Here is a 21923-nt window from a genome sequence, read left to right as displayed (position 1 = left end):
GGAAGATAATTAACAACTCTTTATTAATATCGAGAAACAAATGAACAATTAAGTAACACGTTTTTCAGGTATAACAAGGAAACTGAATTGAGTAAAGTTCAATGAAAAACAAGTCTTTGTAGTGTTCAAATCATTCGTTGTTGATCTTCCATCCCAACAATTTTGGACACATTTTTGTTAATTGGGTTGTACAATGGATGGCAATGAAAAGATTAAAGACAACTGGACACTTGCTCTGGCTTTACCTAAACAGTGATTGAAATGTGGAATACAATGAATGAAGAATACTACCGAGTAAACCAGCCTCACCTCTATCATCATACCTGCTTTCATCGTCACTGCTTTCATGATCATTGCTTTCATCGTCACTGCTTTCATGATCGTCATTTATTTCCTTAATCAGAATGCCGTAAGGTCGAATGGAGCTCTCCACTATCTGTTTCTCCTCCGCAGCAGAAGCTCCTTTGGGAACAGGAATGAGCCAGTAATCAGATCGTTGGCAAATCTCTCTCTTCTCAGGATTGATTCGATTTTGCAGGATCACTTTGTAACTCTTCCCAGTCGTCTCCGATGTGAAAGTCTTGGCATAGTTTTCTCTCTCAGCAACATGTATGTCTGGCGTTGAGTAGATTCCTCTGCCATACAAGGCTCTGCCTCCGGCTGTGTAGTAGCTCCTGATGATGCCTTTGACTCCATCTAAGCTTGTTCCGTGGTAGGAAACAGGCCATTCTCCAGGTACAGAGTGACTCCTCCATCCTTTTGTGCCCAACCAGGCGTCTCCATCTGGATATCTACCTTTGACCTTTAAGGCCATGCGGTACCAACCTTTTGGGCGCTGGTAAAGCTCATCCCCTCTCATGCACTCAGCCGAGTCAGAGAGATCAGTGAAGTCGTAATCATACGCAGAGTCAAAAAACGTTATCCCGTCGATGAAAAATTGCTTCCCACAAGCCTGTTGTTGCCCGATGAGGTTGTGGAGATGAAAGTCGTCAACACTCAAAATATTGTCTTTTGTCTTGCATAAGTTCTTGTCATAGGCTTTAACGATTTGTCCAAGAACTGAAGACAAAACTTCAGCTTTCAAATTCGAGTCCATATACATGGTTGAGGAGGATGAAATCAAACTTGTTTCTTCCGTCTCTCGTTCTCGATGTGTGTGAGCTGACCTCTCTCTTGCTTCACAGAAACTCTTTTTACTATCTAGGTCGTAGCATTATATAACAGAATTGTTTTCACTTTCATTTTGACTTTCATTTTGACTTTCAATCTATTTATATTTTGGTTAAGTGTCCAGTTCTCGTCTGTCCTTCTCAACTTTCTAACCAGGCTCCAGGTGTCTGAGTAGGCCGCCATCTCATTAGACTTCCTTCTCAGTCAGTTGTTTTTTGTGGATTTTCCAGAAGTGTTAGCAACAAGTTCTCAAGTAATTTAGGGTACATGTATTACATTTGTACTTTATTAACCTTTAATCTTTAAGCAGGTTGAGCTGGAACTACTTTATATAAAATAAAGTATACCACTTAGGCTTGAAAACAATTACTTTTCCAAATCATTTCCATTTTCTGCTCTTTGTGTTTTAAAGATCATAAAGATCCAAGGGAGGAAACTTTTAGTCCCTGCTATATATAGCTACAGTAGATGGACTTGTGTGCTGCACACAGTTGCAATTTGGTGTGCTCGGTTGGTTTGTTTACAGCAAGTGTTGAATCATCTTTCTATATTTGTCCTCTCCCTCTAACTCTTTGTTTCGTTCTCCTCCCTCTTTCTCAGCTCTGGGGCAGATCATGCTGTATGTAGATGGGATGAACGGTGTCATTGGGCATGCTGAGACAATCCAGTGGCTGTACATTCTTGTTGGCTCAAAGGTATAGCCGATCCATACAAAAAAAATTAAAAATACAAAAAAAGAATGTACACACAAGCAGGCTGTCGATGTATTCTGTGTCCTGACTTGTTTGTGGTGTCTTTTGTTGGCCTTGTGGTATTTTCATAACTGTGTGAAGGTGCTCTTTGCACTTAAAGTATCAGTTTTGATTACAGTGGCTGAAGCACAACATTGCATTGTTTCTTTTTTTTTGTTAATTTATAAAAATGCATTTCATTTGAATAATATTCAATGTGCACATATAGTAGCACATTTACAACAAAAGGACTCCCTATCTTTATCTAATATTAAACTTGTAAAACTTGGAGTAACATCATTAAGCCATCTTATCATCATTGAGACAACATTATTGAGAGATATACATATAAACATAAATAAGGTCTATATGAATTTCCTTGTTGCCCATATGGCTAAATCTATACCATGTGAATTTAAACTGTCTTGTCTAGAAGCCCATAATAAACAAGGATTTAAAGATATATCATGATGCGAATAGAATAGAAAAACATGTTTCCAACATGATGGTCACCATAATATATCCATTGTTTGTGTTGTTTCTGTATCTGTATTCCTCCTCTCTAGTTCCGTCTGGTGGTGAAAACAACTCTGAAGCTATTGTTAGTGTTTGTTGAGTACTCCGAGTCCAACGCCCCGCTGCTGATAGAAGCCATCACCTCTGTGGACACCAAGAGAGGTATTAAATCAGTCAAACACGCCACCAGCTGCAGAGGAGCTTGTTCTCACTCATTATTCTGTGTTATTTAACTATTTAGTTTATGGCCCAGGTTGACATATAAGGAGGTGTGGTTGCATCGAGAGTGACTTTTATTTGTAATGGACTGATTTCCAGGATGCAAGCCGTGGTCCAATACTATGGAGATTTTGCATGAGAAGGACGGAGTGGACACAGAGTTGCTGGTCTACGCCATGACCCTCATTAATAAGGTGCCCATGTCTGTAGTGTTTATATACTGAATGTTTATGTACTTTTTTATTATTATGTACTTATATAACTGTGATATGGACACTGGTATTACAGACCAGACCGGCATCTCGTCATCCAAAAGGCCACACCGTATTTTGGGGGAAAGCTGTCACATTAGATGAGAAATGGGAAAATTACGGAAATCTGTTGTGCGGCAGGTTGTGAAACAAATCAAACCGGACATTTCAGGCACATAAGATACTTGAATATTCACCTTCAGTGCGGTAAATGACTAAATGATGCTGGTGACAGTTATTACCGATGGATAGATAGCTGCAGTACAGTCATAGAGTACAGCAGCATCAGACAGTAGATCAAACAGCTGGCTATAAACAGGTTCGTGATTAACAGATGACATTTAGCCTAACAATACCAGGTGATTCTTCCAACTATGGATAAGCAATATCCGATGACTGGGTTGGGTCATTTATCCAACCCAGGACTGAAGGGGCATGACGGCAAACTGATCGCCCTTAATTGAGTATCTTGAACTCTTCGGTACAGGCAAGGTCGCAAAATAATTATTCGACATGTCTATAAAACAACCTTTTGTTTAACAACAAATAAAACATACAACTGATTCAAACACACGTAACATTACATTGACATCTATGGGATCTTCAGTTTTCTAATCCCCTCAACAAGTGGCACAACCTTGAGGTTTTGCAAAAGTACCCGTACTGTATTTGCCAGTCTGGTCTTTTCTTTCCTTAATTTGTTATTTATTTCATTTTTAAAAATACATTTTGTTATTAAAGATATCCCAGGGTTTCGCCCAACATTTCTTTAATTGTGCTGTTTCAGGGATTCTCTGGCCCAACTATAATGAAATTACTGTACATGCAACATTGCAATATTTGGGAATTTAGCCACTTAAATGTTTAAAAGCATTTCAAACCTCAGTTACGCCTTGATGACTTATCCGTCTCCTTTTCTCTTTGCAGACACTTGCAACACTGCCTGATCAGGACTCATTTTACGACCTGGTCGATGGTCTGGAGGAACAAGGCATGGACACAGTGTCCCAAAGACATCTGGGGCGGAAAGGCACAGATCTGGACTTGGTTGAGCAGCTCAACATCTATGAGGTTTGAGACACACAAAGTCATAAGATCACAAGGAAGATATTATAAGCTGATATTTGGGTTTTGTTTAAGATTTCATCTAGTAAGTGCTGCTTACATTCAATGAATAGGACTCCATACAGTATTTATAGTACATTTGCTCAATGCGTCAGTTCTCCGTCACAACTCCCACCCAATCAACATTTCCTCCAGATGACCCTACGGCATGAAGATGGCGACGATGACAGCCAGCCTCCACCAATGGGACGCCGGGACCGCCGACGAGTCAGCCTTGGGGGCGGTGACAAAAAGTGTGGCCTAGAGAGAAGGCGGAGCCGCAGGGCCTCTCTTGGGCGAACCGGTCAGGCCTCCCCCTGCAGCCCGTCCCCGCAGAGAGCCGGCTTCCACCCTTTCAATGGACAGAGAGCTGAGGACACGAGCGGGAGGTGAGAGACTGGGAAAAGATGAAGGAGTGTCGGAATTAACAAGTTATAGGGACATTATAGAAAGCGTCATGAAGGTGTTGGTTCTCAGCAGGTGAAAAGAATGATTGGTGCCAAATTTTTTGTTATCCCTTTTGAGTACTGACTGTCTTGTACCAACATTTTCTGCTCCAGAGCACTGTCAGGTTTCCTTCCATCCATGTGAGTTCAAAGGTCTCTTAGAAAGAAGTTCAGCTGCTGACCTCTGTGGCCTTCTGCCGATGGTTTCCTACCCCTGCTCCTCACTTACATGCTGTAACATACTCGTGTGTCTCCTGTCACAATTGAGCACTCTGAGTGGGCTTTTCATTCTGCATGGAAATACTGGTGCAGACTTGTGCTCCACTTAAAGTGATAAAAAAAGCTGCACAAGCCTCCAGCGTTTGTGATTATAATACAAGCTTACACTTTATGAAACCATCACCGGCTTATTTCAGTGCTGTGTATGTATGCGCAAAAAGGGGAATTAAAGCCGGCTGTAGCTGCTAACCTCAGGTAAATCTTTCCTCTTTATGTCCTCAACACTTTGTCTCTTTATCCTGTCAGTTTGTAACTTGACCGAAGCAGGTTATGTCCGTCGCACCCATTAGCATTAAAATGGTGGTTGTGTGTAGGAGTGTGCATTCTAGCACACATTTGTATCTTGAAACGGAAATAAAAATTCTACATAGTTGCGTGTGAATCCACTTGCATATGGTTGATTGAATGAAGTAATGGGTGGAAGTCAGAAACACAAACAAAACTTTTATTGGCCGTCCCATTCGTCGCACACACATGGCTCTGGTCTTGTGGAACAACACCTGGCAGCACACTCCGACTCGCTGCAACAAGGTTCGTCTGGTTTCACTAGGCAATGCGGTCGGGTGACACTGATCTCAAGTCAGTTCTTCAGCCATGGCTTATTCTCCTTTCAGCATTCCTTTCCCTTTCCATGTCAACATCTACTTGTGCATGTAAAACTACCTCCCTGGAGACATGGAGTGTGTAATGTGAAACATTCACCCTCCCTTTCCCCTGTTTCATTTCTGTGTTTTCTCTTGTCTTAAACCTTGTCTTTTTCTGTCACTTAATTCCTTGTCCATGTCCTTGTCTGTTGTCTTTGAGCGTCATAAATGTTTTTGTGGTTTGATTGTGCAGTTGTTCATATTATTTCCACACATCAATCTCATCTAACCCTCCGTCTCTCCCTTCCTCCTTTTGTTCCCTTCCGTCTGTTCATTTCTTCAAAAGTGTGGTGATTTCCATTTGCATGCTTGTCTTATGTATCGCATCATCTCTCCCTCAATCCTCCCCTCCCACCCAACCATCCATTCATCCTTCCCCACCCTGCCTCTACAGAGAGGAAGAATGTGAGGATGGGATAGAGGAGGAGGAGGAGGAGGAAGAGGAGACTCCAGTGACTGAGTCTGATTCAGATGAGCAGGAGGGGGCTGATACAGTGTCTAAACTGACCACCCTCAGGTATTTTAGGGCATGGTGGTAACATTTAAATGAAGTAATGACCTGTGGTCTTATAGTACATAGGCGGTCTGTATATGAAGCCACAAAGCTCTTTAGTTGTCTCTGTTTTCGGTTGGTTTGATCTCCTTGTGGCTTATGTACTTGGTTTAGGCTCCAGTGGGTTACACATGGTACTCTTTCATTTGCCCAGTTTCGTCCATTTATTCCTCTCAATCCATTCCTTTGTTCCTAGCCCGGCCAGGCACCTTCCAACCATAGGTCACCGAACATCCGTCCAGTCCATCACCATCACTTCCAGAAAGGAGAATATAAAAGAGGAGGAGCAGAGGAATCGGACTGAACCACCTCCAGCGCCCACCCTCCACTCCCCATCTACTCCCACCTTCTCTCCCCCAGTCTCCTCCCCTCTCAGCCCCCCAGCACAACCCTCCTTTCTGTCCAGCCTGCTGGCCAGGAAGAGGTCCATCGTCACCGTACCGGCTACCAAGGAGGTCACCCCGCCATCACGCGGCAGCTCCCGTCCCACTCCCGAATGCCTGCCTTACATGCCCCACTCACCCTTCCACCTGTTCTCCTACGACCTCGATGAGGAGCCGTCACCCCCGGCTCCGCCCAAACCCAGCGAGGAGTCACCCAAAACGACGTCTCCCAGGTTAGACGGTCAGGAGAACTCAGTCTCCCATGAGTTCAAGAAGCACAGAACGCTTTCCTTGCAGGTCTTCGGTGTTCCACTTGTACTTTTTCTATTTCCACTTCTCTTTCTGGCTTTCACCCTTGCACCAGCTTGGATCTCTTTGCACCACGTTTGTTTTTCATCACCTCCACTTTTCACCAGTTCTTCTCACTTCTTTGACTGCACTGCTTCACACCTTCAGCCTGTCAACTCTCTTATTATCACCTATTGTTCCTTCACGTCTCTTTTTCTTAGCTCTGTCAATGCGTGGATAGTTCGCACCTGTTTGCAATCACTGCTTTGTTTCCCAGTGTCACAGCTCTTCCCTTCTTTTCAAGTACAGTATGTAATATATCCTCTCTTCTTATGGTTATTTAGTGGAACTCCATTTCCATTCACTGTATTACTACGTAAGATTTTTTTCTTGCTATATTAGGACTGTATTTCCATATGAAGTTATGACAATCCTATATTCCGATGCTGACTCACAGTCCAATAATTGTGCATATTTACACCATTTCACCTCAGTTTTAATGTTTGCCTGGCTAAATAACTTGTTAACATAAATATGCTTTAGCAAAGGGTATTTTCCGATTCACAGCGGACTGATAGTGAGGTGAAACTCCTTGCCTGGAATCTTCCAGAAACACAAGGAAATAAACGACACAACCGTTATGAATCAATGCAACGCTAGTGTTGCACCAACAGCCTTCCTGTTATGTAACAAGGTGTCACATTCGTTTCTCGCCAGCAGCCTTGGTGTCGTGTAACTGGGTGACTGAAGATGTCACTCACTGTCACCCATTTTCTCACCCCTTCTCTCTCACCCAGGAATGGAAGTCTCACGTCCTACTCCTCCCTCAGCTCCACAAGTACGCCCACCAGCTCCAGGTGAAAGGAGAGCACCGACATGTGCCTGCACACATACATTAAAACATCCTTTAAAATACACAGAAATGGTGAAATATTGTGAGAGTAATGTAATATAAGAGGGTAATGCAGAGATCATTTCACTAATTTAGTCGACATCGAGTGTTTTAATAAGGATGGGCAATGTGCATACGGTGCAATTTATTAGAAATATGCTTAAGCCATACTCCAGTTAATTCATTCATTTAAAAATGGGCAGCGTGCCACAGTTGCTCACCCCCAGACCTCAATCTTTCGCACAAGGCTCTTGGAAGAAATATTTACTATCGCAGTGAAGTGGAGTGCTTAAAAAACCCAAATGGTTCTTGAGAATCACAGCATTGCCGTGCAGTTGTGTAATCAAAACTTTTTTATTCTTCTCTCGCTCTTTCCTTCAGGCCTGCTTTGGGAGGTCTCGTCTCCTCCTCTTACCGACAACACCAGGAATCTCTGGCGGCCGAGCGGGAGCGCCGCCGCGGGGAGAGAGAGGAGAGACTGCAGCGGATAGAGAGAGAGGAGAGGAACAAGCACAGGTGAGGCATCGCTGGCTTGGTTTTTGAAACATCTCTACACAGGGATAAGAGAATGAGAGATGACATAAAAATGTAATTAATTTAAAGGATTTATCCAACAATTTTGTAATTGTACTTCTCTAAACATGGAGGGCTCACAAGGGACATATTAACCCAAACGAGTATTTCATGAGACCCCCCCCCCCCCCCCGCCTCTTATAAGGTTTTTTTAGTTGCGAGATGGTTCTTGGCTCTTGTTGTCACTCCAGGAAGTGACTCGGCTAAGAAATTCTAAACTTTGGTATTTGTACAAATTAGACAAATAAGACATGTTAATTAGTGAGCTTTTGAGCTGCTGGTTGGCAAATACACTATTACCTTTGGACATTGCCAGGCTAGCTGTTCCCCCTAATTTCTGGCTTTATGCAAAAAACAGGCTGTTGGCTTTAGCAAATATAAGAGTGGTAGCAATCTTTTCATCTATTTCTCATACAATTAACACATATCAAGAAAAGAATAATACAGGCATGACTGCATTAAAGTATACAAAGTTGATTACATCGTAATGAGTGTGCAAAATAAGTGCCAAAGATAAATTAACATATCTGGATTTGATACATTTTTCAAAAGACCATACAAAACATGAGAAAAAATATGGAATTATGGGTTACACCAATACCTTGACTGCTTGTGTTTATGATGTGCACACGTGTCATTTTCACACTGGCAGGTCTAAAGAGGACCACACTGGTGGAAGGTATGATTATTATGTTTCAAAATGTACTGTTTGTGTGTGTCTCACAGCCGCGGCTATGTGGATAAAATGGAAGAGGCCAGGCTTGCGCGGGAGGAGAGGTAAGTGTGTGCACTAAATCAAAATCACACACACTCACAGAACAGCTGAACCCACGGGGAATATGTTTCAGCCGGTGGTTTGGGAAGCTTGGTAATAGTGTAATTGTTTTCAGGTTAAAAAGATTGGGGTGTACTGAAGCGATTTCCTTTGCTCCGTCTGCCTGTTTTCTCTTTTTAAGGAGCTGTATTTTAACTGCCGCGCTCTGCCAAGGGCCTGATTGTTTTGGCTGCACGCTGTGAGAAAATCGTATTCCAGGATTCGTCGAGCTTTCGCACCGAATGTACGTGCACGTACGCAGACACGGGTTTTACTCAAGCGCATGAACGTTTAAAGACACACAAATATTTTTCACGAGGCTAATAAATATATCTTTGTGTGCAAATGGAAATCACAGGAAACAAGGGATTTACTCAGGAGGGGGAGGTCACGATCAGATTCGGGACTGAACGTACTCAATTCAGCCAAAGTGTTATCTCCCCAACCTCTTTAACCTGAAAACAGTTACACCATATTATGTGCTGCTGCTTTTCCTGTATAGGCTCAAACCTCTTTCAACCTCAAATTAAAGCACCATTGATATAATAACACACATTGTGAGAGTGGAAAGAAGCAAAGGGTGGCGGTGTAAAAGAGCAGTTTGATTCAACAACAGACGGAGGAAACAAGCACAAGACAGAGGTGGACAGAAAGCCAGAGAGGGAGATGAGCTGCTGAGTGAGCACGTGGGAGATGTATCCCCCGGAGAGGTTGATGTATTATGGTGTTATCTAGTTTTTTCCCCCCGGCTCACTTCGCTGAGGGACTAATCGGTCTGACAAGATACAGCTCTGTAACACCTGGACAAAAAGGACTATGGAATACTATATGGCCTTCATGACAGACAACTCAGTCCAAACATGATTGTCACTGGCGTGCATACTAGAGTTGGACTGAAACTGGATTCCTGAAGCATGTCGCAAATATTGCCACTGAACACAAGTTGTATTTCTCCCTGGAACTTTGGTTTATGATCAAATAAAATAAACATAATTCAGGACAGTCGTGTTATAGCATCGTCATTCACGGTATCACTCATGACTGGGTGTCACCAGGTTTTTAGCTCAATATTTGACAATACATAGACATAATGGTTGTGCACAGCTCAGCAGACACATACAAACAGCTTATTAAAGAGTCATTTATGGACATAAATTCTTGAAGTGATCTGTTGTATTAGAGTGCTTCGCAAACTCTTTTTATTTTTAAGTAAGTAAAGACATATTGGTATATTGATGGTTTTTGGTCCAAGCTCACAACACAATCACTCGCTCTACTTAACTCTTAATCACATACACACAAACACACACACACACACACACACACACACACATTGGTATCCAGTTTCCTCAGACCTCTGAAGTGGCCTGATGCTAATGAACTCTGAACAGAAGCTCTACACATTCATGGTATGGTGGGAAAGAGGAGGGGTTAGAGAAAGAGAGAGAGAGAGAGAGAGAGAGAGAAAGGGTCGACTCAGTGCCCTAAATCTTTGTTCTGGCTGGCAGGTTGAGTGGTAAAGTTTGGTAGGGGGAGGAAAGAGAGAGGAGAGGACGGGAGAGGAAAAAGACAAGGGAGGAGAGCTGATCGAGGCACATCTTGAACAGTTTTACGCTGATTCACTTCTGATGTTTGGCCTTTCAGCAGCCAACATTAACTTCTCCCCATCTCTCCCATTCTTCTCTCCTGTCGTTCTCCTTTCCGTTGCACAGTTGGACTGCTGGTGATAGCCGAGCGTTTAGCTAGATAGGGGAGGAGAGGAGAGCAGGATGGTGAAACTCTTGACTGCAGAAAATAAGTGATTGAATGCTTTGTTGGCGATATGGGGCGAGGTAGAGGACTGAGGTGGGCTTATAGAGTTGTTGTTAAGGCAACCATAGAAGCTAGACGTTTGTCATGAATTAAAGGAAACAGGCTGAGTGGTTACTAGTTCAGTGTATGGCAATATATATGGCAAAGACCCACACAGTGCAGCACTACTGAGAAAGGCAAGACAGAAGGTGAGTTGTCTTGAACTCTATTTTTGCCTCTGCCTCTGATCCTCCCTCTTGCTCCTTTGCCCTCAGGTATAAGAACGTAGAGCGTCTGGCGTCGGAGGAGTACGAGAGGGAGCACGTACGGGTATCGAGGACTCGCCCTGACCTCAACCTCACCTTTGAACCGGCGGAGGCCTGGCCCTCGTCATCGCGCAGCAGCACCCCGTCCTCCTTCGCCTCCCAGGAGGACGCAGAGGCTGACCTCGAAGCCGAGACCCCCGCCACCCCCTACACGCCCTCTGAGACTGGTAGGACATCTGAGAATACCGTTTGATGGAGTAGCTGTCATATGTCAACGCACCGTAATGGCTAAGAACATGGTGTCTCTGTGGGGATACGAGTTATTAACAAGTCAAAAATGCTGAGATGGTAAGACTGACATGCAGTCAACTAAATAGTTTAACATCTCTCCTGTTTGTTTAGAGGACTTAATTACAATTCTGTAGCCAAATGCTACCTCTTAAGTTTTGTGTTACAATATACGATAGCATTCAATATAATACGGCTCCTAGGATTGTGATTGTTTCTCCTGCTGGTACTGTTACAATAATTGCAGCCGCAAACTAATATACACTTCGAACAGTTAGTAGTAGTTTTATGAAACAGCAGCAGACAACAGCAGGGCACAGTAAAGAGAGTTGGTTACCTTGCTGAAGAGTTGTAGTTTAAAGAAATGCATAAAATGACCATGTATTTTGTTGAAATACTTGGATGAGCGATTTCTGTCAGCGCTAATAACAATGAGATAAAACTGCTGTAACGATGGATTACATACACACATCGCTTCTTGCGTGAAGGCAGGCAATCTGAATCCAGCGTGAGAATGATGGATTCCACCGCTAACGATGACTATGTAAATAGGTTTTTATGAAATGTAAATACGTTGAATGGCTATTGCTGAAAAATGACATGACATGACAAAAATAAGCAGGTTTGACTTTAAGTTTGTGTGTGTTGAAGACGTAAGAGCATTTATATGACTTTTAATCTGCTGGTTAATACTTATAATTAAAACCAGAAGGTCGGCACTTGAAGTCCCAAAAGTGTGCCCCAAAGCAATCATTCTTAACCTTAAATTGTTTCAGTTTGCAGCCTGCAATTTAAATTAGCATGCAGGCGTGAGCAAAAGAAGGGGCGAGACAGATTGTGGAAAATACTGAGGGAGAGGAGGGGACGCCATCAGGAGGGGGGGGGGGGGGGGGGAATAAAATAACACACAGAGAGAGGATACGGGTGAAAGGGTCAAATGGGTTTTTGAAAGACCTTTTTGAAATTGTAATTCCAAAACATCTTGTGGAAGAAAAAAAGCCTTGTTTTGGAGCTGAGCGCATGCACGGCCATGAGCTGAGGTACTGTAGCTCACTTAGGTGAGTGTATGAGGCCTCACAGCGTCGTGTTATTCTAACCCTGCGTGCATCACTGCATGGACTGTACTGTGGAGTTACGTGTTTGTGTGTGTTTTGACACAAACAGGAACTTAATTCTTCATTTCCTGTCGATATCCTGGTCCTACAACAACCTGGCTTTCTGTGCCTGCCATATTGTTTACATTAGTATGGGTGTGTGTTTTTGTTTTTCTTATTAGTGTGTGTGTGGATGTGTGTTGGTACAGAGGCATCCCATGTGCAGAAATCAAAGACGGCCATGTCACACGCTTCAGAATGAATTTCACTGCACATAGTAAATGGGCATTTCAAAAAATAAAGAAAGACTGTTTTTAATTTTGCCAGCAGAGGCTGATGACTCCAGTGCCAGTGTAGAACCAGAGGAAAAAGAAGCCACTGCTGAAGAGGAGGACGAACGGAAAGAGGAGGAAGTACAGGAGGAAGCAGCAACAGAAAAGGAGGAGGAAGGCGAAGAGTTTGAGCAGGAACCGGAGAAGGAGAAGGAGAAAGAGGAGGCGGTGGCGGAGGCGGAGGAGGAGGTGGATAGCGGCATCCTAAGCGACAAAGAACGCCAGAATGAGGAAGTGAATGAGAAGGACAACTGCTCGGCCTCCAGCATCTCATCGGCCAGCAGCACTTTGGAGAGAGAGGAGAGGGGGGGCAATGACAATGGTGGGTAGTTAATGCCATCTTCTTTTAAATTTAACACTTTCAGTTTGTGTTGCAGGCTTGAGTTAAAAAAATGTAGGTCTCAAGCCCAAACCCAGATTTCCCTGATGACATGGTCAAAGTAATTACATTTTTTCTATTGTTGACTATTTAAGTGTGCACTCTTTCTTATATCTCTCTCCTCTTAACCCCATCAACCTCCTTCTCAGGCTTTAAGGAGCCAGAGGTGAACGAGCAGTGCAGCAAAGTCCTCAACAGCAAGCTCTTCATGCTGAACATGCTGTACTCCCAGAACAAGAAGCCTAGTGATGAGGAGGAGGAAGAAGAGGATGTGGAGAAGGAGAAAGAGAAGGAGAAAGGAGAGGGGGAGGAGGACAAAGAAACTCAGGAGGAGGCCGATGTGCAACAGGGCGACGACCAGGAGAGCGACCACAAGGCTGACATATCAGACCTCCACAGGACCATCCGACCGTTCGCCGAGCGGTTTGGAGAGTTGATCAAGGACCTCGGTTCGACTCCCCCTCACCTGGATGTCCCGGCCACTGAGCCCCCTCCTCCCCCTCCTCCCCCACCCAAAAAGGAATCGGACACGATCTGGGACCAGCTGCTGGCCAGCCCTCGAGAGCTGCGCATCGGGGACATCAACTTCACCGACCTGACGGAGGAAGATGACAAAGACATTCTGGACGCTGTTTTGATGGGAGGATGCAGTGACCACCCGCCCCCGCCGCCCCCTCCTCCCTGCCTCCCCTGCCTCCCCCGCTTCCCTCCACCCCCACCCATGCTAGGCAGCTGCCCCCCACCCCCTCCCTTGATTGGGATGATGCCGCCTCCTCAGCCCCCTTCCTTTAGCGCCCTAATTCCGGTGCCTCCTCCCCCGGAGCCGCCACTCTTCAATAAGAAGAAGAAGACGATCAGGCTCTTCTGGAGCGAGGTGAGTTAAGATACGATTACCACTTCCATCAGTCAGGTACAACTATCACTCTTTTTACTTCGTGGTACACATGATTCATCAAGAAGATGATAACTGGAGGCAACATTTTCTTAATTACAGTAACTGAGAGTCTCTCATTCACCTCATTTTTACAGGGAATGCGAGTCTAACGCACGCCTCTACCTAATTCAGTGAATTTTTGCTTTGTTTGTGATCAGGTGCGTCCGACAGATTCTCAGTACCAGGACTACAAGCGGAGGGGAGACACATTCTGGTCCAAACTGGAACCAGTGAAAATTGACACGGCCAAACTGGAACACCTGTTTGAGTCTAAATCAAAGGAAATACCAGTTACAAAGGTAAACAACCAGAGATTTATAATCTCACTGTGTGATACTGAATGTATGACTCGACTAACTTCCTCCTAACTATTAATCACAGAAGTATCTAAGCGAAGTGCTGTTAGCTTTGTATGTTCATCTTACATCACACATGATGGACTGATCAGTAATTGCGGTTTTGCAAAAAGTTAGAGGATGCATCTTACAACTGTGGTGCAGCATTTTCAAAATGAAACTTCATGGCACTTAGATAGTATACTTTTTTATTTCCTCTGTGAGTCACCGGTGCCCAAAGGTGTTTGCTACGGTCCCACACCAGATTAAATATCGGATATTTTGTGACTGATTAGGGGAAAGGCTTTTTTTTTTACAAACACCTTGCCTCTGCCAGCTACAAAGCTCATGGGTTTGGTGTCCATTATTTCCAGCACATGAAAGTTGTTGAAAGTTTTGAGGGTTAATCATGGTCCCGTGTGTTCTGATCCTGATCAAACATGGGAGTTTTGAATCCTTCGTAATTCTCACAAAGCCTCTAAATAAGAAAAGTATGGTCTGCTAAAATAGGGGGCTGAAACCAGGCATCTCACACTTTGAACTCCTGATCCACTGATTCAAAACCACAACTCTCGTTAGAGCCGAACCGGTTAGTAACTCACTTCGGCTCGACATCTGGTCCACACATAATGTGACAACGCGATGGTGGTCTGCAGCGATAGTATCGAAACAGCTCAAGCAAAGCTGTCAGTTAATGAGAGAATCCAGGATTTAGAGGACCGCCAGAATATTAAAGCCATCAAAGGTCAGAGCAAACTTAACTGATATTGTTTTAGCAGATTCTCTACTTCAGGGTATGTGGTTTTCGTACATTATCCATCAGAATGTTAAGTATGTGTTTTAGATTTTAAGTATTAGAGATTGCAAGGTTCAAATCAATTTCACGTAGGTTTTCACCTAAGTGGTTGCTATAATTATATATTTTTGCTAGTTTTCAATTAATCAGATTCCTAACAACAGAAATATTATTCCACACAATGGTTAAAATTCAATTTTGACACAGTACCTCCCATCATCAACAACTATGTTAATGTATTTCTATAAGGTACTCAAATGTAAATATTAAATATAACCGTTAGATATAAATATTTTGATCCCTAAAAGGTGTTCTTTAAAATTGAAGTCAGTCATTTACATATCATAACATTATACAGTGTAAGTTGCTACAACTCAATAGTGCTAGAGTTGTACAATAGTATAAAACTTCCTAGCGGCAGTAACCAGCTCTTAGCACCTACACTTTTATGTGCTGACATATATTATGACTTCCTTCCATTTATAGCCTTTAATGACCTCAAGTGCTGGTGAGGTCATTCCTGTTCCTAATCACCATATAATTCCCACAGCTGCAGTCAATGTAACCCGAGTGACGGTCCCTTTAATCCTCACCTGTAAATTAGACCACACAGGGGAAAGAGACGGAGAGAGGGGCGAAGGGAGAGAGAGGGGGACCCAGCTGTGACACTCTTTGTATTTCTGTGTACTAGAAAACAGCAGCAGACGGCAAGCGTCAGGAGATCATTGTTTTGGATTCCAAGAGGAGCAACGCCATCAACATCGGTCTGACGGTGCTGCCTCCTCCTCGCACAATCAAGACGGCCATCCTCAACTTTGACGAGTACGCGCTCAACAAGGAGGGCATAGAGGTGAGAGATGCAGACGATGGAGATAAAGGAAGGAAGTGAAACTCATCCTCAAACCCTTTGTCTTGTACATGACACCTTATCCCGCTCTGTGTTCGCCCCCCAGAAAATCCTGACGATGATCCCCACGGAGGAGGAGAAGCAGAAGATCCAGGAGGCCCAGCTGGCCAACCCTGATGTCCCGCTGGGTTCAGCAGAGCAGTTCCTCCTCACTCTATCCTCCATCAGCGAGCTCTCTGCTAGACTCCAACTCTGGGCCTTCAAGATGGATTACGAGGCAACCCAGAAGGTCTGTAAAAACATGGGACGTGCTGTCCCATGTTTTTACAGACCTTCTACAGACCTTCTGTTGTGATTGAATACAACTATGAGAATTTAAAGAGAAGAAAGGGTAGATACTTTTAATGAGAATGCCAACGAGAGAAGGCCAAATCAAACGCACATTTAAAATCATAATGAGCGAGTGAATGTTGTTTTATTGAAGCAGAAACAGACACATATGACAAAGCCAACTGTAAAGGTTTGAGAAAATGTGCACAGCATGTGTGCATTTGTGTGTGTGTGTGTGTGTGTGTGACTGATTCCTCTTGTGCCGTGTCAGTATCAACATCCGTTTTAGTACAACATCCGCAAAGCATCAACATAGTTACACCATCACAAAATATGCACGCTTATTAGCGGCACCTCGTCGTCCTCTGGCACAAGATGTTTTACTCGGGTAAAGAATGCATCCAGGAGGAGAAGTTCAAAGTCAAAACCCGGAGAATGAAATACACACCACCCGTCCGTTGTTGTGATGTACATTTTACTGCTTTCCGCAGGATGCAGTTGTCTTTAATCTTCATGAAAGGCAAGATTCCTGACCGCACGTTTCGGCAGAGCGGCGTTCCCCCGACTTGACTCTGTTGGGACGGTGTGGTTGTGGGAGGCTTAATGGAGGGCAACATACCGTGCAGGCACACAAAACACATGCACACCAGAAAAAAACCTGCTGCACAAACACAAACCCTCCGTGTAATCAGAAGCACGTTTGATAGCGAAGGCTGACCGAGACGGCAACCTTTATAACCACCCGTCGTGACCTCAAACAAGCGAGGCGAGGTGCACCTGTTCACTGCTTTTATAACTGTGGACCAAAGAAACACATGTTTTTTTGGGAGCCTTATTAATTGACTCAGCTAATGATGTGTGCGCACGTGTGTGTTTTCCTGCCGCTCAGGAAGTGGCCGAGCCGCTGCAGGATCTGAAAGAGGGCATGGAACAGCTGGAGAAGAACAAGACTCTCCGCTACATCCTCTCCACACTGCTCTCGATGGGAAACTTTCTCAATGGCGCCAATGTGAGTCATGACCATTACAGGTTCATCACACCGCAGCATAATGACAAGCTACTTTTGTAGAGGTAGTTTGTAGCAATTGTAGAGAGAGTCAGTTATTTTAATGGAGTGTATATTTTCTTAGCCTGTAATTTGTAGATAAAAAAAATTAAATCACATCACATTTTGGTGAGAACACATGTACCTTGTGGTAGTAGTCCAGAATTATTCTTTGCTCATGAGGTCTTTGGTTGTATGTCCACGTGTCCAGGCGAAAGGCTTCGAGTTGACGTACTTGGAGAAGGTTACAGAGGTGAAGGACACGGTTCATAAGCAGTCTCTGCTGCATCACGCCTGCTCTGTGGTGGTGGAGAACTTCCCTCAGAGCACCGACCTCTACTCCGAGATCGGAGCCATCACGCGATCTGCAAAAGTACGCTCCGCACTCACTAACGGAAAGCTTGAAGACATGCTATGTATTTTTTTTTTAACTACCTTCCCTCTACAAGTCCCTTATTTGTATCAACATCTCTCCTGTCAGGTGGATTTTGACCAGCTGCAGGAGAACCTGTGTCAGATGGAGCGGCGCTGCAAAGCCTCATGGGACCACCTGAAGGTGATCGCCAAGCATGAGATGAAGCCCCAGCTGAAGCAGAAGATGTCTGACTTCCTCAAAGACTGTGCTGAGAGGATTATCATCCTCAAGATTGTTCACCGCAGGATCATCAACAGGTAGTTCCCCTTCCAGTGATCTCTCATACAGTTTATTGTATGTCTAATGACACCAAAATGTTGATATCTCAGTAAGAAATATAGACTGGACTATAAGACACTACTAGTCATTCTTTTTAGCTACGAAATTTTGTTTCATGTACTAAAAAGTTCATATCTAACATGTAAAATTTCAGTAACCTGTGATAGTAATTAAAGTATAAGTGTCACATTTCTACTGTCTAGTAAAACTTTGGGGATAAATCTTCAACAGCCTAAAACACACGGTCTTCAATTATGAAAATTGCATTACAAATTGACAAGAACATTTTATTTTCTCATTCTTCTTCCCCTTATCTCCTTCTCCCAGGTTCCATTCATTCCTGTTGTTCCTCGGTCATCCGGCCTACAGCGTGAGAGACGTCAGCGTCCACAGGTTTAGTAAAATCCTCAGCGAGTTTGCGCTGGAGTACCGAACCACCCGAGACCGCGTGCTGCAGCAGAAACAGAAACGAGCCGACCATCGCGAGCGCAACAAGACCCGAGGAAAGATGATCATCGACGTCAACGCCCCTGTGAGCATCACTCACACACACACACATTCACACACACACACACACAGAATGCCTTACACAAAGATGCACTCAGACCTTCAACTCTATTGTTCTCCTCTTTCCAAATCTACTGCTGCTTTTATTCTTCATTTTCTTTGACTTTCACTCTTTCTTTTCCCTGTAGTCTGATGATGAAGAGGAGAGTGAGGTATCAGCATAAGTGCTGAATGTCTGCATGTGTGTGTGTGTGTGTGTGTGTGTGTGTGTGTGTGTGGGGTTGGGTGTGTGTGCGTGCGTGCGTTTGTGTGCATGAAACCACTAACCCTGACTGGACCACTTTACCTCAAAGTTTCCATTTTCATTTGTATTGATGTTAACCTCTGCGTGGATCAGTGAATAAAGTGGAGTGGGCATTGTAATCTTAGTTTACAGGTTGGGAAGTTTTCCTTGATGCTTCAGTTTTGGCATGCTTGAGTCATAGCCTAAATCACTTTAAACACAAGTTGCTATTTCCTCATTCTCTTTCACTCTGTCTCTTCTTGCCAGTGTGGTCGGAACGGCTCCGGCAGCAGTAACAGCGCCCCAAGTGGCAGCCAGGAGGTGGAGCATCCTCAGGGTATGGGCCACACTGAGGACGTTGCAGAGCACGAGCACATGAAAGCCGTGCTGAGAACCAGCCTCAGCGGAGGTGACAAGGAGGCCAGCGGGGTGCCGGGGCTTCGCACACGGACCAGATCCCGGCCCGGGCGGGGAGGTGAGGCTGACAGCAAGTTCCTAACAGGGTCATACAGAGAAAGTAACAGTAAAAGCAAGAGTCACTGCACTATAGAGTTTCTTTGTCCGTGCATTAACCGTTCTGATTTGTTCAGGTCGCAGTATGCCGGCATGGACTCCACCTGCGGAGGACACTCAGATCTGTGGAGACGACTCTGCAGACGAGATTATGGAGCGTATAGTGAGGTCGGCCACTCAGGGTCCAGGAACCAGAGCCCAGCCCAGAGAGAGGAGGAGGTCCAGGGCCAACCGCAAGTCATGTAAGAGCTCCATGTTTACTTCTGCCCCGAATCCACAGCCTAGCACACACTCATTCTAAGCACACTCACTTTTAGTACAGCAAATGACCATGTCATATCTAATCTTCTGTCCTCACAGTGAGGCGGACTCTGAAGAACGGCCTGACCCCAGAGGAAGCTCTGGCTCTGGGACTTTCCGATTCTCCGGATCCACCAATGTAATCATCCAATCATCGAAGCGCCATCTCTGTCTGCCTTTGTATTTCACCGGTCACAAACCCCTTTAGGTTTTTGCCAGCTGCTAATTTTGTTTGCCTGATGTGTCTGAGTGATAAAGCTGCAGCCATGATTTTTTTTTCCTTTTGTAATGCAACTCAAAGAAATATATATTCCCGAAGAAAAACTGGAAGGGAAGAAGGAGAACTGATGTATTTAACTTGACAAAGAAAAGAATGGATACTTTTTTAAAAAACCCAAGCATATATTTGAAATGTTGCATTCGTCCAAAGGGATATTTTTTGCTTGCGAGTTTCTGCGAGCTGTGACTTCTTTTTTTTTTTCATTTATATAAGCTGTGAATTTCGGTTGTAAAGATTAACGGGCTGAAGAACAAGTTTGATTTCTTCTCTTATCCAAATGATCCCAAGAGATCACCACAAACAAAGAGGCTCACGAAGAATTGTCCTTTGTGAAAAGGCAAATGTTTGCTTCTGCACGTTTGACAAGTGACGAGTGTAGTTATGTGTCGTAGGAACGTGAAAGGTTGTCAATGTGATCTGATGTGCCTTTCATTTAAAAGGGATGATATTGTACCATTTCTCCATCTCTCCCTCTTGTTTCAGTCACCTCCTACTTCTCAGGTGACTCATAAATGTCACATTCACATGTGTAGTTATATCGAGTAAGACTGTTGATCACAATTCACTTCTCTTTTGTTTCGTTGGCAAAATATTTATTTGCAAAGCTCAGACATCTTGCACCTTACACAACATCAATAGTTTCTAATGCTGAAATGAACAAGTGATTCAAAACACAGACAAAAGGACGTATTTATCTCGGAGGAACTGTTTGTAAAGTGTAAAAAGATAGAAAAAGATAAAGACATTTTTTTAATTGTAATGATCTATTTTGAAGGACATGCAGAGAATTCTGCATACAGATGTGTAAATGCCCTTATCAGCTGCCAGGTACTAAGTACTGTAGTACTACAGTGTGCATGTTTAGTGCGGTTCATGTGATGTATTATTTTTGTAATTTCTGTAGAAACTTGTATTATAGTCTGAGAGAAAGGGTAAAAAAAAAAAGAGGCTATTCTGTGAATTGCAATAAAAGATAAATAAAAGATGTGGTCATATAGCTGACATATGCGTTTTCAAAGCATTGCTCCGTGCTGAGAGAGAGGAGCAGGATTTTGGGCATTTACTTTGAACTCTGCGGTCACATTGTACTTTGTATGACGTTTGTGGATAATCTAAAGTCTCCTCTCACAGTACAACAAAGACAGGGAAATAATGCTGCATAAATATAATGTGGTGAGCTGAACATGAAGCCATGGTTACATACACTTTCACTTGAAATGCTGTGTATGCACACTGCAATAAAAAAACAAAAACCATTGAGTGAAAAAAACAAAAAGCATGCGTATGTCATTCTTTTTCACTGCTTACTGAACGCATACTCAAACACGTCCCTGCTGACCAACCTTTGGATTAAAGAGGGGCCATAAACTCCACATCTGCTTCTCACTTTACTCGTGCGGTTCAATGTTGGGTCCTTCGCGTTCTGCTATTGACTTCTGTCCGTACCCATGTCGATGAATCTGCTTTGGGGGGCTGAATCCCCTCCCTGCTGGCGAATGGTTTGTTCCTGAGGAGGAGAGACATGATTCTGCCGTAAAGAGAAACAGGACGGCTCTGACCACTGAACTCAAACTCTGGGAGGATTACCTGGAGAAGGTATGAACAGCACACACACAGAGAGAGAGAGAGAGAGACAGAGACACATGTACACTCACTATGCTGACAGCAGTGTTTCTTTCATGTGATTTCTGCATCAAGGTGGCTGCAGGCTCATACCTTCTCTTTGGCTGATGTGATCGTCTTCCCAAACATTGCTTATGCGTTTCGTTTTGGGTAGGCATCAGAGTTCAGAGACGGATGAATGAGCCCAGACTGCTTTGTTTTTCAGTAATATCATAAACCTGTTTCTTCTCTTTAGGCTCTCTGGTGGATGTTACTCCAAACTGGCCAAATATTACAGCCTTGAAGGACAGACCCAGCATTAAAGCCAGCTGGCCTCCACACTGGCTGGCCAGTCCACAGGGTTTTGACATCCTCAAGGATCTCTGAAACACATAAATGTTACTTGAACGGCAAAACAAATTATTAAAAAATATTATTTTGAAA

At 43.8% G+C, this 21923-nt stretch overlaps 2 protein-coding genes and 1 pseudogene across 2 annotated transcripts in view; 2 read left to right on the top strand and 1 right to left on the bottom strand.

Moving 5' to 3' along the window:
- LOC142971923 (uncharacterized) lies at positions 1-1173 on the bottom strand. The gene has a single exon (XM_076112664.1). It carries the CDS (start codon positions 1100-1102, stop codon positions 242-244), a length of 861 nt encoding a protein of 286 aa, XP_075968779.1. The 5' UTR covers positions 1103-1173; the 3' UTR covers positions 1-241.
- The window catches only part of fhod3a (formin homology 2 domain containing 3a), a 59115-nt gene extending 37752 nt beyond the window's left edge, over positions 1-21363 (top strand). Inside the window, exons 6-29 of the mRNA XM_076075320.1 lie at positions 1771-1865; positions 2468-2579; positions 2736-2830; positions 3815-3958; positions 4148-4380; positions 5755-5877; positions 6119-6529; positions 7382-7441; positions 7858-7992; positions 8776-8826; positions 10930-11147; positions 12630-12956; positions 13163-13887; positions 14106-14246; positions 15770-15928; positions 16032-16214; positions 17145-17264; positions 17512-17673; positions 17782-17972; positions 18322-18526; positions 18690-18713; positions 19052-19259; positions 19375-19539; positions 19658-21363. Of these exons, the coding sequence (XP_075931435.1) occupies positions 1771-1865; positions 2468-2579; positions 2736-2830; positions 3815-3958; positions 4148-4380; positions 5755-5877; positions 6119-6529; positions 7382-7441; positions 7858-7992; positions 8776-8826; positions 10930-11147; positions 12630-12956; positions 13163-13887; positions 14106-14246; positions 15770-15928; positions 16032-16214; positions 17145-17264; positions 17512-17673; positions 17782-17972; positions 18322-18526; positions 18690-18713; positions 19052-19259; positions 19375-19539; positions 19658-19740 (4370 nt within the window). The 3' untranslated portion in view covers positions 19741-21363. The remainder of the gene's footprint in view (positions 1-1770; positions 1866-2467; positions 2580-2735; positions 2831-3814; positions 3959-4147; positions 4381-5754; positions 5878-6118; positions 6530-7381; positions 7442-7857; positions 7993-8775; positions 8827-10929; positions 11148-12629; positions 12957-13162; positions 13888-14105; positions 14247-15769; positions 15929-16031; positions 16215-17144; positions 17265-17511; positions 17674-17781; positions 17973-18321; positions 18527-18689; positions 18714-19051; positions 19260-19374; positions 19540-19657) is intronic.
- A 14-nt stretch (positions 21364-21377) lies between these two features.
- Positions 21378-21866, top strand: LOC142931425 (glutathione S-transferase A-like; annotated as a pseudogene).
- Positions 21867-21923: the final 57 nt, after the last annotated feature.

This window comes from Anarhichas minor, unplaced genomic scaffold, assembly GCF_050575085.1.
Source record: "Anarhichas minor isolate MPS153535 unplaced genomic scaffold, ASM5057508v1 ptg000051l, whole genome shotgun sequence".
In the NCBI taxonomy this organism is placed as follows: Eukaryota; Metazoa; Chordata; class Actinopteri; order Perciformes; family Anarhichadidae; genus Anarhichas; species Anarhichas minor.
This window is presented reverse-complemented; position numbering and strand designations above follow the sequence as displayed.